The sequence below is a fragment of the Alligator mississippiensis genome, chromosome 10, assembly GCF_030867095.1.
Source record: "Alligator mississippiensis isolate rAllMis1 chromosome 10, rAllMis1, whole genome shotgun sequence".
Taxonomy (NCBI): domain Eukaryota; kingdom Metazoa; phylum Chordata; order Crocodylia; family Alligatoridae; genus Alligator; species Alligator mississippiensis.
In genome coordinates this window covers 64243350-64260799 of record NC_081833.1, presented here as the reverse complement: position 1 = coordinate 64260799, position 17450 = coordinate 64243350, and the positions used below count along the sequence as shown (strand labels likewise).

General features: G+C 42.0%; 1 protein-coding gene across 4 annotated transcripts in view; it reads right to left on the bottom strand.

Annotated features, from left to right (window-relative positions):
- Nucleotides 1-17450, bottom strand: part of CDH11 (cadherin 11) — a 117825-nt gene that overhangs the window by 13949 nt on the left and 86426 nt on the right. For all 4 annotated transcript variants that reach the window (XM_059713887.1, XM_006273673.4, XM_019492917.2 and 1 more), the window contains exons 3-7: nt 10837-11239; nt 7441-7735; nt 6483-6602; nt 5776-5943; nt 1058-1245 (exon numbers count right to left, since the gene is read on the bottom strand). In XM_059713887.1, coding sequence (XP_059569870.1) covers nt 1058-1245; nt 5776-5943; nt 6483-6602; nt 7441-7735; nt 10837-11064 — 999 coding nt within the window. In that variant the 5' untranslated portion in view covers nt 11065-11239. The remainder of the gene's footprint in view (nt 1-1057; nt 1246-5775; nt 5944-6482; nt 6603-7440; nt 7736-10836; nt 11240-17450) is intronic.

Below are 17450 nucleotides of genomic sequence, written 5' to 3'. Positions count from 1 at the left end.
ACTTGGATCCAATCTTATTTTTACCCTGCTTTGAGAGTAAGGAAGTGAGTGCATAGGAAGCTCCAGATTTCACCCTTGGGGAGTATGCCTGAGTTTGTCTTAGTTGTTGCATGTACAGTTTCACTTGCCCCTGAGCTGAAGGGCAGTGATGCCACAGCTCTTGGAATGACAATTTGAGATCAACACTTTCTAGTGATGTAAAGAACAGAGAACCTGCGGCCATCTCAATACAAATTAAACCAACACAAAGTGTTTGGTTGGTCTCAGTGCTGTGCAAGGCTTTATTAGAATAGAAATTTATTTTAGCATGGCTTTCTATTAGGTGTCCAGATTGCTATTTGCAGTCACATTAGCAATGTATCCAAAGGGAACTGTTTCAGGGTTGTGGACACAAACTATTTGAGATGAGTCTAAGTTAGTCAAACTGCAGAATCATTTGATAGGGATATAAGATTGTGCTATGTGCTTTTCTTACTTTCACAGAATCATAAAGTAGAGAGCACTACCCTTTTCATGCCATGTACCCCAACCCTTTTCTTTCTATATATACAAAATGTCAGGGAAGGAATGCTGATTTTAAAAAACAGTGTAAAAAAAAATCAAAATACAAACCCTCTATGTTTTGCACAATTTTTAAAATTCAGGTGACACTGTCAACTTGAAAATGAATACTTGATTAAAACCAAAGTAATCCCAGCATTTATTTCTGAATTAATACTCCGTATGTCTTGAGGAGCAAAAGGTGTTGATTGCTCAAGTGGCAGCTGGGCACAGAATGACTTTAAAGACTAAAAATATGTTAAAAAGCACAGAAAAGTCTTTATGTAATGCTGCTTTCTGTTCATAAGTATGCCCTTCCATTCTGGTTCAAGGCATGATTAGATAACAGTGAAATGGGATACTGAAACTTAATCACAGCTTCATAAACAAATTACATAAAATTGCATTTATCATAATTTTAGCTTGAGTACTGATCTACTGCTGTTCTAGTTTATCTCAGAAAAGAAATGAAGAGTGAGAAGTACAGTGACAAGTTGGAAAGAGCAGCATTGTTTACCTTCTTAAGCTTTACAACACCTTCCTGAGTCTCATAATCCGTTGTAATTTCGAACATATCCATACCATCTCCATCAATGATGCTGTAGCTCACTAAGCCGTTTTCTCCAATATCTGGATCTTTGGCCTTCACTCTTCCTACTTCTTCACCTGGAACGGCTGCTTCTGATACTGACATCTGGTACACACCTATGCCAAAATAATCATAATGTACATATTCAGTTGGCTTCTTCCAGTATTTGTAGTTTGGCTCATTCTATTCATATGTGTGAAGAAAGAACAAGAAATGGTTTAATTTTCAAATTAAGCAAATGCAGTAGTGTTGTCCTCCAAAGGAATGGTCATACTAGAAATTTCTTTGAAACAGAAATCATATGTGAAAGCTTAGACTGTGTTGGTAATCCATATATGTTAAAATTACCTTCCCAATTTCATATACTACAACCTTTACTTCTAATGCTCCTAGAGCAGTTAAAAGGCCAAATAGTCATTCAGTCAGAATACAGGAATTATTGTGACAAAGTTATCATTCATATGAGGCACGTTATTACAAAACTTGAGAGAAATATTACATTTCAAATGACTCATGGTATGACCTTCAGTTCCAAGAAGTCTAGCAAAGTACCTTCCCCTTCATTCAGAAGCCACAAATTATGGAGCAGGATTTGGATCAGACCTCCCTGCTGTGTCATCTAAAGGAATAAATCTGTTGCTTCCCAAAGCTCTAACTTAGAAAATGAACTTGTATTCATTGAAAATACTGAAACATCAGATGGGTCAGTATGCACTCGCTTGTGTGTGCATAAAGAAAAGAATGAGGAGGTTTTTCTACCTTAAAGCTGTACTTGAACAGGATGGATACATCAGTAGCCCTTGTTCAAGGGAACTGATAGACTATACAACCCACTGACCTCAGGATACATTCCTGCAGAAAGAGGGCTGCAATATAAGCACACTCCCTATATACAAGGGTTTCCAGGAAAATCACAATCAACAGCTCCTGTTGCCCCTTGCCCATATCTGAGCTTAAATGTTTTGACTCACACATGTTAACTATTTCAGCATTCTTTGCATTACCAATAGCCTTGGTGTTGACATGAGTATAATCAGAAAAGCATGCAGCCATGAAGTCGAAATATACTGGAATAAATCCATGCCTGCTAACATTGTATACACATCAGCCGCATTCTACCGTGCTTGAACTTGTCTCATTAACTGCAAAAAAAAAAAATTGCAAGCAAAAAAAGCCCAACAAACCAAAACCCTAGCTGTAGTCAGAAAACAAAACACATAACCAAAGTATATTAAACAATACAGGTATGAGCTGTGGCTAAAAAATCATTAGGGCATCAAAGGTATGTAGTTGTGTTAAATGGGTACATTTGTATAGCCCAAAGATATCATGTTTCTTTGTGGGTAGGGAGAAGGGAGTTTTATTTATTTATGTATTGTTTTTATTTATTTATTGTTTTATTTATTCACATCATCCAGTGATATTAAATACAGCAGACAATGGATGACAGAATCCCCCTGCCCTGCCCTGAGAATAGGATTAGTTTTGAGGGGCCATGCCTATGCGTCCATATAGTTCAGAAGACTAATTTTGCTAAATTCAGTGGAGAATAATTAAATGAGATCAAATACGTGTGAAAACTGAATAGTCAGCTTGGCCATCAAAACTCTTATTTGTCCTAATGAGCATGCTTATACCACCATTTTGAAATTTTAATTGAGCTTATTTTGATTTGTTCTGCCATTTGTAGACAAAACTAATCAAAAGGGAGTGATGGTCCATCCTGCAACCATGGACTGTATGAACAGTCCTTAATTTTATACAAGTAAAGACAGTAGTATTGAAAAATACATAAAATGGAAAAGCACGATGTTCACTCACTTATTGGGTCATCTAAGAGCTGAAAAAATTGTTAGCAGGATGTGCAATGTTTTTTTTTTTTTTTCATCTCAGGCCAAGATAAGCAAGATATGCCTAGCCTGAGAAATTCCTAGGCACTGGAGGGTGCAGCCGACATGAAATAGCATACATCATCTGCCTATATCCATCAGTAAACAGAAGAGAGACAGAAGACAGGGTAGAGATACACCTGATAGACTAAGTGAATTGTAGATGTATAAGCTACAGATGTATAAGCTACAGACTACAAAAGTGGACAGATGAGAATAGGATGGGGTTCAATGTAGACAAATGCAGGGTGCTGTACCTGGGGAGAAGGAATCCACAGCATGCATACAGGCTGGGGAGTTCCCTTCTTGACAGCACAGAGGCAGAAAGGGAGCTTGGAGTCATTATTGACTCCAAGATGAACATGAGCCACCAATACCAGACCGCAGCCAGCAAGGCCAGCCATACCTTGTCATGCATCCAAAGGTGCATCTCAAGCCGGTCCGGAGAGGTGATACTCCCCCTCTATGTGACTTTGGTCAGGCCGCAGTTGAAGTACTGCGTCCAGTACTGGGCTCCGCACTTCAAAAGGGATGTGGCCAGCCTGGAGAGGGTTCAGAGGAGGGCCACCCACTTGGTGAGAGGGCAGCAGGACAGACCCTACGAGGAGAGACTGAGGAATCTGAACCTGTTCAGCCTCAGCAAGAGGAGGCTGAGGGGGGACCTGGTGGCTGCCTACAAGCTCATCAGGGGAGAACAACAGCAAATAGGCAGAGCCCTTTTCTCCCCAGCACCACCTGGGGTGATGAGGAACAATGGTCATAAGCTGATGGAGAATAGGTTTAGGTTAGAGATCAGAAGGCAATATTTTACAGTTAGGGTGACCAAAATGTGGAACCAACTTCCCAGGGAAGTGGTCCTCGCCCCTACCTTGGACAAATTCAAGAGGAGGTTGGATGGTCACCTGTCTGGGGTCTTGTGAACCCAGCATTCATTCCTGCCTGTGGCAGGGGGTCAGGCTGGATGATCTGTTCAGGTCGCTCCTGACCCTAGCTACTATGAAACTATGAAACTATAAGCTCTTGTAAGCAAGAGCTCACAGGGCCACAGGGCTAGTTACCTCAATGTTATTGATAGAAGTGGATGCACAGCTTAGCTGTAGTTTGGAAATAGCTTGGCCAAATAGGTACCGCTATTATACTTTTATTAGTATAAGTGCTAGGAAACTGGTCTAAACCCATAACAGTACAGAAATTTGGTGTGCATAAACTAGTTTAAAAATGGTGGAACCTGGTCTATTTTAGACCTGGATCGATGTGTACTCAAACTTAATTGATTTAGGCTAGACCAGTGCATCAAACTTCTGTACCAGATCCCTTACCGATTCTTGTCACTCAGGTCACTGTCTGCCAGTATCCCAGGTGCCTTTGTGGATCCCTACTAGTTCCCCTTGCAGGCAGGTGTACTACCATTTGCCCTGTATGCCCAGCCACCCTGAGTGCCCAGCCAGCCCTCCCACCAGGCTCTCTCGGAGCCAAGTGGCTGACAATGATATGGGAGTAGGCATGCTCACCCATGCCCTGCAGCCTGCTCAGGCTCCCTGTGGCTGCCCCCACTCATGGGGGCATAGGGTCCCTGGGTGGATGTGTGGGAGCCCACCCTCGGATCCCTGCGCCCCCGTGAGTAGGCACAGCCACAGGGAGCACGGCCGAGCTGCAGGGGATGGGCGAGAAGCCTACAGTTGACAGAAGCCTGTAGCTGACAATGATGCGGGAGGCGAGGAAGCATGCTTGCCTGTGTCTGGCAGCCAGTCAGGGATGGCCCAACCACTCAGCTCCTCTCAGTAGTCTCTAGCAGCCCAGACAGCCCATTGGCAGGCATGCAGGAGTGCCCCCAATCTCCTGGCCTGGCCAGTGCAGGCAACCTGCGTGCCACCCTCCCCTAAAGTGTGAATGTGTGTTCTGTTCAGTCCTGACCTAACGCTTACAGAAACCTGCATAAGTCTTATCAATTCCACCTCTGCCTTTTTGAACATCTGTACTTAGCCAGGGAGAGCTGAAAGGCAGAGGGCAAAGCCACGTGCAAACCTCCTTAGAGCACTATCTGTCTCCTAGCAGGAGCCTTCTTGAGTGTATAGGCTGCCATACGGTGTACCCCATGATCACTGTACATCTCCAAACAGAAGTTTTTGATGCACAGGATGTGAGAGTTTAGAGACCTAGTCTTTTAACTCTTGTACCACTTCCTTCATCATACTTTTGGCAGACTATCAAAGATTTCATCTGGTTGTTATAGTGTAAGCAGAATGTTAAACACAGGACCTCTACTCTGAGCAATCTTTTACCTTTTCAGCATACACATCATGAAAAATGGAGTTGTAAGATATATATCAAGCTCTCCAAGGTAATCACTACTGCAGTGCAAGTCTTTCCCTTAAGGCATATTTTCCAGTGCTTTTGCCAGCCTCCCGGTAGCTGACTCAGTGATAGGGACTTCCCTCCTTTCTGTAGAAGTCTAGACCACAGCTGACTGATCTCACCATAGGTATGTTTTTAATATAAAATGGTCCAGTGGCTTTAAAAATGAAATATGGAGCTAGAAGCCTCCTGAGCTTTAATCCTGGCTTTGAAAATGACTCACTTTGTTGCACTGGACAAATCATTTAAATGTCTCAGCATGCCATTAGTAAAACTGGGAAAATAATACTGGTTTCATATGCATGTTGCAATACTCCACTTCTCAGCATTTCTCCAGAGAGTGTAACTGCTTTATATTATGGTTAGTAACTGCTGTTATTTCGTAAAGGGTTTGCCACTTACTCTGTGGGAACTTTGGTGGGTTGTCATTGACATCAGTTAGTGTAATTGTCACTTTGGTTGTCCCTGAGAGTCCTCCCATGTGTCCTCCCATATCCTTTGCCTGTATTACAACGTGATATTCTTCCTTGGCTTCACGGTCCATGTTGGGAAGGGCAGTTCTAATAATGCCTAGAATTAAAATAAAAATAAACAACTTAATTTTTTTTAAATAATGAAAAGCAGCTCCTGCATTTCTTACAGTGTCTTGCAGATACACCACACTTATTGTGTATAGCAACAGTGGCCAAATTCTCCCTTATCTTTTGAACATTGCATACTATACAGGCACAGCTGAACCTATGAGTACTTGGGGGAATTCTCCATGGCACAGAGCCTACATAGTTTCTGTACCATCACCATGCACAAGGGGAATGGATCTGTCTCAGTGACAGCTCCTTAGTATAAAGGTCCCTAGATGCTCTAAAATGTTCCAGGAGATGAATTTACTGAACAGCTTAGCCAGGACTGAGGGAGAATGAAGTGGTGTAAAGATATCTACACACACACACACACACACACACACACACACGTGCACGTGCACACACACACGCACACTACACGCACCCTTGGCTGTCACTGAAAGTCTGAACCAATATGTATAATTCTTTATTTTAACAGACTCTAAAAAGCTATAATAGTCCACACAAATAAACCCTGTTCAGTAATACCTGTTTGAGCTTCCACAGAGAAGTACGGTTGACCTTCAAGAATACTATAAACCAATTTGGCACTGTTCCCATAGGTAGGATCATCAGCATCTGAGGCTGTTACCTGAATAACTGATGTACCTTAAAAGGACAGAAAGGGAGAAAGGAATGCTTGTTAAAAGTAGATGCATTTGTAAAAGCCACTCTAAGATGTTTTCAGCTAAAGCACAGAGGTGCCTGGTATGCATGGCTGTCTCCAAATTTTATTCTTTAGATTTAATAATTACTGGGACTAACTTTGCAATTTATATACTAAGCAACAGAATCTCCATAATGCTTAAAGCAATTTTGCAAGGAAGTAATAAAAGACTGTAAAAGGAATTAATGAACATTTCTGACCAGGGAATTTCTATTCCATCAGATACTTTTTCTTTAGCAAAGATTGCATACTACTACTTTTGATAATAAATAGCCACCCAAGACAGCCTGTTTGCTAGGATTAGCTACATTCACTTAGCTACAATCTGCACAAATAGGTTCACAGGAATGTTGATAACTGGATTCTCCAAAGCAGAGGTAGGCTTTTTGTTGCTTGCTTGATTTAAACCAGGAGAAAATATAAGGGAAAATATGGTATCATTCCCTAGCTTATGGGTTCATTAAGCAACTCAGTCAAGGAAATGAACAGCATTGTACACCCTGAACCACAAATCCTGGTTAGAGCCTTTTCATAGTCTTTTAGTTGGAAGAACGACCCTATTTCCTGAACTGCTTGCACTGCTACTCTCACAGTCATATTCAGTTTCTGTAGCAGAGCTTGAAGTCTTCAGCCATTTGTTCTGACTCTCTGATAATATTTCAGCAATTAGTTGAGACCAAATAAAATTTACCTCCCGAAGTTTGGAAGATGATACTCAGTTCAAGTTGAGATGTCAAAGCTCCAAAAATGGAAACTAAGCCTGTATTTTTCTGTACATACCTACATTGGACCTCTCTGGCACGTTGGCATGGTAGTTTTCATGAAGAAACTCAGGTGGGTTGTCATTTATATCTTGAACTTTAACAATGAACTCTGAAGGTGGTTCCAAAGGTCTGTTAGTGTTCCTGTCTACAGCTTGTGCTGTTAGAGTGTATTGAGCTCTCTCTTCCCGGTCCAGTGTCTTTGTTGCATGGATGTTCCCTGATTTGTCATCAATAACAAAAATGATTCCTGCGCCTTCACCTGAGAGAATGTATTTAATGTTTCCATCCCCAGAATCAATATCCGAATGAAGCTATAAAATGAGAAACAGATATACTGTAACATGGGAATATACACTGTAAACATCCAAGCCTTAAAATATTGAATTACTATGTATTTTGTCTGGATTTACCAAAATTTTGCCTTGGACTGCAAGCCCTTGCGATTGTGGGTATGCTTACACAGCAGCTACAGAAGTGACGGCAGGGAACCGTACAGGTAAATGAGCTACCTGTAAATAGCTAGCACAGGATCTGGTAGCAGTTTTAACTGAAGCAGTTTGAAGCTCAGCATGGGACAATTTATCCTCTGTTCCTCAGCAAAGTAAAATTAGCCCACACTCCTGTGGCTAGTTTATACTCCTCACACTACATGGTAATCACTAGTGTGATGGCAGTAAAATAGGGCTGTGTGAAGCTTCGCTAGCCAATTTGATTCGGAGGAGATTCGGCCCGATTTGGGGACCGAAATTCCGAATCCAAATTGGATCAGAAGAACAATTAAAAACTTTGAATTGATTCAAAGCATCCAAATCAATTCGGAAAGAGATTCAGAAAAGATCTGGTGATTTGGCCATAGACTAAACAGGCAGCTGACAGCTGCCTCCAGCCATTAAGTCTGTTGGGGTTGGGGGATGGGGGAGGGAACAGGCATGGGGGAGAGAGGGATTGGGGTTGGGACAAGCTGCCCAGCTGGGGTGGGGGGCACAGGACTTGGGTAGGGCAGTTGATGCGGGATGCAGGCATGGCAGCACTGGGAGCAGGGGCTATGCCCTGCTGCCGCTTGCTAAGCCAGGCTGGGAGAGGCAGGATGTGGATGTGGTTCACTCCGGGCAGAAGGGGACAAGTGGCAGTAGGGCATAGCCCCCACTCCCAGCACTGCTTCACCCGCATCCTGTGCTCCCCCATGCCAGCTGGCAAGTGGCATCAGGGCATAGCCCCCACTCCCAGTGCTACCGCGCCTGCATCCCATGCCCTCCCATGCCAGCTGGCAAGCAGCCACAGTGCAGTGTCCCCACTCCCAGTGCTGATGCAGGTATGGCAGCACTGGGAGAGGGGGCTCTGCCCTGCTGCCGCTTGCCCAACCAGGGGAGGTGGGGGAGGAGGCATGATGTAGGAGTGTCTCGCTCAGCATAGAAGGGGGCAAGTGGCAGCAGGGCATAGCCCCCACTCCCAGCGCTGCTGCACCTGCATCCCACACTCTCGCCCTTGCCGGCTGGCAACTGGCAACAGCACCCACCCTTCTGCACTGGCTGGCAAGCAGCGACAGCACAGACTCCCCACTCCCAGCACTGATGTGGCTGTGGCAGCGCTGGAGAGGGAGCTTTGCCCTGCTGCCACTTGCCCAACTGGCACAGGGGTGGCAAGATGCAGATGTGGCTTGCTCTGGGCAGAAGGGGGCAAGTGGCAGCAGTGGCCATGCCTGCATCCGTGCTGGGAGTGGGAGCTGCTGCTTCCCCCTACCACCCAGAAGGAGCCACACCTACACCCCTCCCCACCCTTGCCCCGACTGGGTAAATGGCAGCAGGGCAAAGCCCCCACTGTGAGCACTGCTGCGTTCGCATCCTGTACCCTCCTGTCCCCCTCCCTGAGTAATGTGCCCCTCTGCCCCAGCTGGGCAGCTTGTCCCAGCCCCAATCCCTCTCCCCCCACACACCCCTTTCCTCCTCCCTCCCCCAACCACAACAGACTTTCTAGCTAGAGGCAGCTGTGTCAGCTACTTGTTTAGTCTATGGCCAAATCTCCGAAGCGACACCAAATCTTTTTGATCTAACTCAGCCAAATCAAATCAGGACAGTGATTCAAATCTCTGAATCAAATTACTGTCCTCCACATCGGCTAAATCTGAAGTGAATACTTGCTGCTTCGTACAGGCCTACAGTAAAGACATAGCTCGTGTCTTTGCATGTATTTGCACAGCCCCTAGCACCATGAAACTATGAACAGTCTCTAGCTGCAACTGCAACAGAAACAATAAATTATAATAGGAAGAGGATCAACCTATAAATGTGTTCAGACTAAGAGTTGCCTGTAAGAAAGATTCACAAAGCTCTTGTTCCTCAAAGCTAAAATATATTTTAGACACAAAGGGGTGGGAGAAGTAGAACTATGAGGTAGTTATTGCCTTCTATTTGTTCAAATTAAGATAGAGGGAAGAGACACTTAATGTGAAGGGATTAATACTCTTCATATTAATCAGATTTTGCTAAACTGCATTTAAAAGTGGTTCAGTGACACATGGGGCTGTTACAATTGTACCAAGCATTGGTTTCCAGCCAATTTCCAACTTGCCTTAGAGTCTAAATTTGACCTTCTATTTAATATTAAAAATACTAATTTTGCTTTCCAACATATTCACCCTGTGATATTGTATAATAACAAACATAGTAAATGGTATTACAGTAATTTGTGAGTGTTTTCTTAACTTTCTTAACTTGTAGGAGTAATACAGACTTCTTGGGACAAACTGTTTTTTCTGGCAGAATTTGATTCCCTTGTTCTGATTCCCCATCATGTTATATCAGACTGATGCTAATTCACAGGAGTAATACACTCCTAAGACAGGTACAGCACATTGAAACATCAGGCTCAGTATATGCTACATATTCTAACATATTTTAATCATAATGAGTAATATCTTATAAAGCAGAAAACAAAGATATGGTAAACTCAGCAATTTACTTTTCTAATATTGGTGTGTCAGGTCAAATCCATTTTAAATGCTTATTTTAGGACTCTTCTGTTTGGTATATAGGTTGCTATTTTCTAGGCCAGCCTTAAAACAATGAGAAAAGTATTCTAAGTGACAGGAAACCAAAACTAAGACAGATATGAGGTTTTATTTGGACAGATTAGCCATTTGGGGATCAAGCTTGTTGTCCATTCAGAGTCAGCAGAAAAGTGCTAATCTGCCTTAAGTAGTGATTCAGAGCCTACTGAAGTCAATGAAAAGACTCCCATTAACTTCAATGGACTTTGGATTGGACTCTCACCAAACTACAGATTAAATGATTAATATTGGATTTATCAGCAAGTTCTGATTAGGCAACTGATGTGGAAGAGAAGTACGAGAGGAACAAAGCATCTTATACATGATGCACGAAATAGCACATACGGAAATATAGATATTTCTTACCCTGCCCACTAGTACAGGATCTGGTCCTGTATATTCTTCTATTACAAAGAACTGATTCCACACCCAGCCTCTTTTTGAACGATGCAGGACTTGCCCTTCTTTTCCTTTTTCATGGTGACCATGAAGTGACGGCCTTGAATGGTTAAGCTTTTCCGTAGACGTAGCATGACTATAGTACAGCATGCCCAGGCATATAAGAGCAGCATGTAAACAACTGTCCTCCTTCATTTTTGGTTAGTTTATAGGCACAGGAGTATTGAACAATCTACCCCTTCTAGCCTGAGCCACCTTGAAAGTTGAAAACTGAATTACTGGAAAATTTCAGATGTAAAGTCCTGTGTATAGGATGCCACCACTCATGAAGTGCATCACTTTAATGCTCTGCAGGTTCCCAGATCAATTCCTAAAAAAAAAAAGAGAGACACCAAAAATGTCAGTTCTTTCCTTCTCTTGAAACAGTTATAATTAAAAGCTAATTGCCATTTTAAAATTAAACTAGCATCAATTTAGCATAGGTGTAATGCCCATTGTCCACTTCGAGATAATAACAGCACTCAGGAATACTTTGATACAATAATTACCAACTATGAATGCTTTAAGTAACAAGGGTTTTCTTTGGTGGTTTGCCAGTAAAATTCCTCGCTGTCAACTACAAAATCTGTACAATTTTAAATTGTAATTTTCCTTTTCTCTTGGTTTAGTAGAAAATGATACAGATAAAGCTCTGCTCTGGGGTGTGCCTACATGGTTGATCTCTGGCTCTTGGTCTCTAGCCTTCCCTAGAGCAGCTGCTGGAAATGATTATAGAGTACTTGCACTGCCGTATGCCAGCAGGTTGTTGGGGTATACTTGGGGAGGGCTCAGCCAGAGCTCACTGGCTCTGTGGTGCAGTCATGCTCTTGAGCACCAGTGTCTGGGATCCACAAAGCCCCATCCACAGAGTTGAAAGCAACATAAATCTAGTGGGAAAATAATAGGAGATTCTGAGGATGTGCGGTTGTCTTCATCTTTCACTCTCTGAGACAATGGTTCTTTAGGCTGTAAGACGTGCCTCTCAACTTGCAATTCACAGCCCTAAACTTTGTGATGAAGGTATGTGTCAAAGTCCTTTGTTTCAAAAACCAAAGAGAAGTCAGCTTTTACTTTCCAAAAGTGGTAGCAGTGATGGTGCCTTTCCCTTTATGCAACAGATCAATAGGTGAAGCACACGCCAAAGCCATGCAAGAGCTAAATTCAATTTCCTCCTTTGCCTGATGGGATATGTACACATATCCCCCACATCCTGGGAGAATGCATCAATTACCAATCTATAGGGTTGTCTGAGGTGGGAGTGCTCTCAATACATCCTGTGGAAGCAGAGATGGGAACGCATGTTTCCTTATTATCAGCACAAGACCTATGCTCATTTTCCTTGCAAGGCAGAACATCTTCTAAATGGAAGGACTGAGAGTGCTTCCCCCTCCCCAGAGTGCAGTGTAACAGGGGGGTAGAATATTTCCCTGGAAAGTGGGAGTTTGAGGTTCAAATCCCCTAAGGCAGAAAAGAGAATTTCCTGGCTTGGTAAGTTTCTAACCACTGAGGGTAGACACAATCACTCTGTAGTCACACTCTCAAAACTAACCTGCTTTGATTGTTCTGAAAATCCTTACTTGGTCCGGCCATGAAGGCAAAATAACCAGAACACCTAGCTGGTGGATCTTAATGGGGCTTTCATGTGCTGCTTAGCACTGTTAAGACAGAGCGCATCTACACATGCGCTTTAATACACAGTATCCTATTTTACTGCACATTAAAGCATTGCATTAAAAAAAATGCAAATACTCTAATGCATGGTAAAATAGGCTATTGAGCATTAAGCATCACTAAAAAAAAATGTACTTTTGCTACTGCACAAGAGGGTAGTATAATATGCATTGATTTAGTACCTCACATTGCAGGTACTAAATTCAATGAGCATTAGGAAAAGTGCATTAATGCATGTGTAGACATGCCCACAGAGTAGCTTCTGGATGTGACCGGAAGCCTTTCGGCATCTCAGGAACTTTTATGTTAGAAATTTAGATGCCTTTGTACTTTAAGGTGCTCTCAACATTAGGATCATGCTAAAAAGGGGTTCTGGGAATCTAACTTTTGGACTCAGGCACTTAAAGTGGCAGTTGTGTACTTATGCCCATCCAAAACTTCTCTGTGTATCTAGCCCTGAATGCCTTGACATATTCCCACATGCAAATTCAGCCCTTTTCTCTACCTTTTCCATCGACCTTAACTATCATAAATTAATAGAAACATCTGCAGACACTTTTATAATATAACCCTTGGCAGCAGCAACCATTCTCGGTGTTTCTGACATTTTAATTGTTAGGATGACATTATCCATTTCTTCATTTCTGATCATTTCTCTGAAACTAGGTCAGAGTCAAAGTTTGGACCTGAGACTGCTTGATACAGTGAATCCTGCACTAGGGCTACACCTCCAGGGGCTAACTTCCCATCCTAAAGAACCATTTTTATGCATCCCTGGGGTTTCTATTATGGTGTTTTTCAATGTGCTTCTAATAATCAAGAAATTCTTACTTGTTTTAAATTTCAGCGTAATACACTTTGGGTCTGCTACAGAATACTAACAAAATACTAATTTCAGCCTATATTTTAATATCAGGCACACACTCATACATACATATGCTTCCCAATTTATATATATACATATATATAGCAGCGCAGAGGGGACATACATGGGAATTCTGGAATAATGAGTGCTAAATGTCTTGCTTTCTTTGTGGTGGGGATGGTTGCGCCAGTTTTGAGATGGTTGACTTCGGAAAATGGAGTTGGGAGAATCTTGACCTGGAATTTCCTTTAAAAAAAGGTTACCTATATTATATATAAACCACCCATATATGTCCCCTCTGCACTGCTTTAGATTCAGACACTCAGATTTCAGGAATGGGGTATGTATAGGGCTTTTCACATAAGGCAAAGAGACTAAGCTCCCATTTTTACTGTCACCCAAAAAAACCCAGCTCGCCCCCAGCTTTAATTATGTATCAAACTCAGTTTCAGTGTATATATTCTAGTGACTTCAATGTGATTTATGCATATATTTTAAAATATAATCTGGCACAGGGGGAGGAATTGACTGAATTTTCTTCCTTAATCATATTAATTGAAAACAGTTTTACTATCCCTTTTAATTCCTTCATTATTATTTCCTTCATGTTATATTATAGAAGAGTCATAAAAGGATAGGAGTCTGGAAAGACAAGAACACTACCTACCACTAGTACACACAAGAGAAGAAAGCCAATATTGCTCAAGATAATGCTTTGAAAATTCATTTTAGTCAGAAATACATTTTAGCTAAAAATGCTACTTTAAGTTTTCCTTCCTGGGTTTATTTCTGGTAGCCACTTTGTTAGTAAATCAAATTATTTTTTATACCAGAAGTATAAGAGGCTGAAAAAAGACTCTTAAAACCCTTGTAATAGTGAGTTATTTAGGGGGAAGAAGGGGGGAACATCAGTATGAAATACTTGTATCTCTGCTAATTAGAATTTTTTTAAGAGAAAATGGACATATATTGTATCTTACATTTGAGTAGAAAAGTTAAACTGAAAAACTTATTATTAGCTAAACTTCTCTGGCAGTCTAGTAACCAATTATTAAATCCTGCTCTCTGTCATGATCCTGAGTTACTTAGCCTATACTAAGAATGTTATAGAAATATTTTCTAGAAAGCATCTTTCCAACTAAAGTCAATGCTAGTTGCACAGGAAAAGTACATTTACATCCATCATGAAGTGCAGAAGTGCAGTAATTAATTTTGCTGGCACTTCCATTTTTGCAGTAGGGTCCCAACACCCTCAGGAAGATGGATGGGGAAGGCTGCCCTGTTTTGGTACTGATGTATTGTTAAAACCTATTTAAGTGCCAGTTTAACAAATGAACACTTTCATTAACAGATTTGGGGTAAAAAAGCTTTAAAAGAACAAAAATTTGCACATCTGAATTCTGTTCTATGGGTCATTAATTTCAAATGATGCTATCACCCGTGAAACAAGAAAGTAGACAAATATTTCCATTATAACCAAAATGTCATATAACTTTAGTATATGTATTGTTATGTAACTTTCAGAAAAAGCTTTATAAAAATTGCTTTACAAGACAGGAATAGATGTCCTGGTACACACATGTGTTTACTACCACTTATTTAAGCATGAAGCACTAGACACAAAACATTAACCATATATCCATACTTACTTTACTAATTAGGGTTTAAAGTGGTAATTAGTAGGGCTATGTGAAGCTTTGGTTGCTGATTCAACTTGGAGGAGATTTGGCCTGATTCAGCAGCCACATCTCCAAATCTGAATTGAATCTGGAGACCAATAAAAAGATCTGAATTGATTCAAAGCTCTCCCAATCAATTCAGAAAATATTCAGAGAGCTTCAGAGAGATTTGGAGATTTGGGCAGTCCCCACTCACTGCTGCAGGAAACTGGACCTGGATTTGGCCAGTAAGTAGGGGGCAGGGGCTGGAGGAGGGGAACCATGGGGGAACCCCTGCCAGGCCCCATCCCCTGCCTGCTCCCCCAGCCCCCATAAAAGCCCCCTGCCCACTCCCCCAGCCCTGTCAATGGCTGCCCTGCCTGCCCTCAGCATCCTGGCTCTTAAAAAAAACAAAAAGCCCCACACTTAACAGCTCCTGCCAGGCCAGGGGAGTGATCCCCGCTGCCCCCCACTGTCCCATGCTGTGTGGGGGGCTATGCCATGAGACCTCAGACCTCACCTGCTCTCCCAGCCCTGTCAATGGCTGCCCTGCTTGACCCCAGCATCCTGGCTCTTTAAAGAAAATAAAAATAAAAAGCTCTGCACTCACTGGCTGCTTCTGCAGCCTTCGGGGCTTCTGGGAGCTTGTGGAAGAGCCCCCCACACAGCATGGAGCAGTGGGGGGCAGCAGGGATTGCCCCCATGCCTGGCAGGAGCCAGTCAGGGCGGGGCTTTTAAAAAAAAAATTATTAAAGAGTCAGGAGCTTGGGACTTGGAGTGTGGGCAGGAGATGGGGGCTCACGGAAAAGCCCCCCACACAGCATAGGGCCATTGACTGGGCTGAGAGAGCAGTGCGGAATGGGACATGTTTGATTCAGAGACTCGGCCAATTTGGTGGTGGCTGAATCTCTGAATCAGAATTGGCTGAAACGATTCGGGACAGTGATTTGAATCACCGAATTGAATCACTGTCCCCCGAATCAGCCGAATCTGAATCTGAAGTAAATACTAACTGCTTCACAATCTTTTATTTTTAAATCTCAGCATATGTGGGTGTGTGGGCACAGAGGGACAGGGTTATGCATTTATAATACAGATGTTTCCACTGTATCTAAAAATGGCTCTTTCTAAGTCATGCAAACATTTACTGCTGGCAAAACCAATGTGACTGTTCATACTAGCTGCTTCATGTACCACGTGTTGGGCAATAACATGGAAAGTTTCCATGACTGTAAAAACTAACTGATTTTTTATTAAAATAACTATTTACCCAGAAGCTGCAGCTACATATAGAATTCTAGCTAAAATACTGAAATGTAACTCAGCTGTTGAGGGCAAACCATTTGTTAGGCCTTGAACCAGCCAACATGAAAACACACAAAATCAAATTTATAGCCCAGTTCTTCTCTTTCTTTTGGCTAACACTAGAGGGAAAATCCCTCATCATTCCCAAAGCATGAAATAAGGATCTGGGAATTGAACTTGAAGCAGATGATTGGACTGTTTCTCTGGTTAATATCCATAAATCCTCAACAAGTACAGTTTTATTCAGATGCTATATGACATTGCACATCTACAGAACAGTTAGAATAATTCACTGGAAATAGTGCCATTTTTTATTAAATCATTTGTGGGGGGAAATATATTTAAAAATTATTATTCACCTGCTCTACGCTCTTCCTAAAATATGACAAACAATCTAGATGGATCTGTATTCACAACTGACTCAAATGCCACAGCCTGAATTTTGCACTGTGGTTTGGGATTGCGTAAAATATAATTTCTGAGTTCGAACTAAAAATTCTCCTTCAAAATGACTACTAATCTAACTGTCTTACTCCTTTCTATACTTACCAAGAATAACCTATAATAATGGTTTGAGATAATATGGATTTAGAAGCAGCTAACAGATTTTATTTGCTAACAAATTCCTGTGTTATGGATATTGAATACTAGTCCTACTGTGGATACAGAGAAACAAGAATGAATTAGCTACCTCACACTATTAAATCATAGAAACACAACCAGACTTGATTTATGCATAATGGTTACCTGAAATGTGAAGGACAAAGTAAACAGGAATTCCACACTGAAAAAAAGTAACATGGTGCATCTACGTGAGATACTACATTGCCATTGTGACAAACTACAGTGACGTATCTCATGCCTACGGTAATGTAGCATTGGCGGGCATGAACTGTGATGCCACTGCTACTGTGTAGTGGGATTGGAAATGACCCATGCAGTGTCGGGACTGCGCAGGACCAGTGGTTACTGTGCAGTCAGGCACGCATGTAGATGTGTCCACTATAGTGAGATCGACACGTAGTGAGTGGGCATACCTCTAT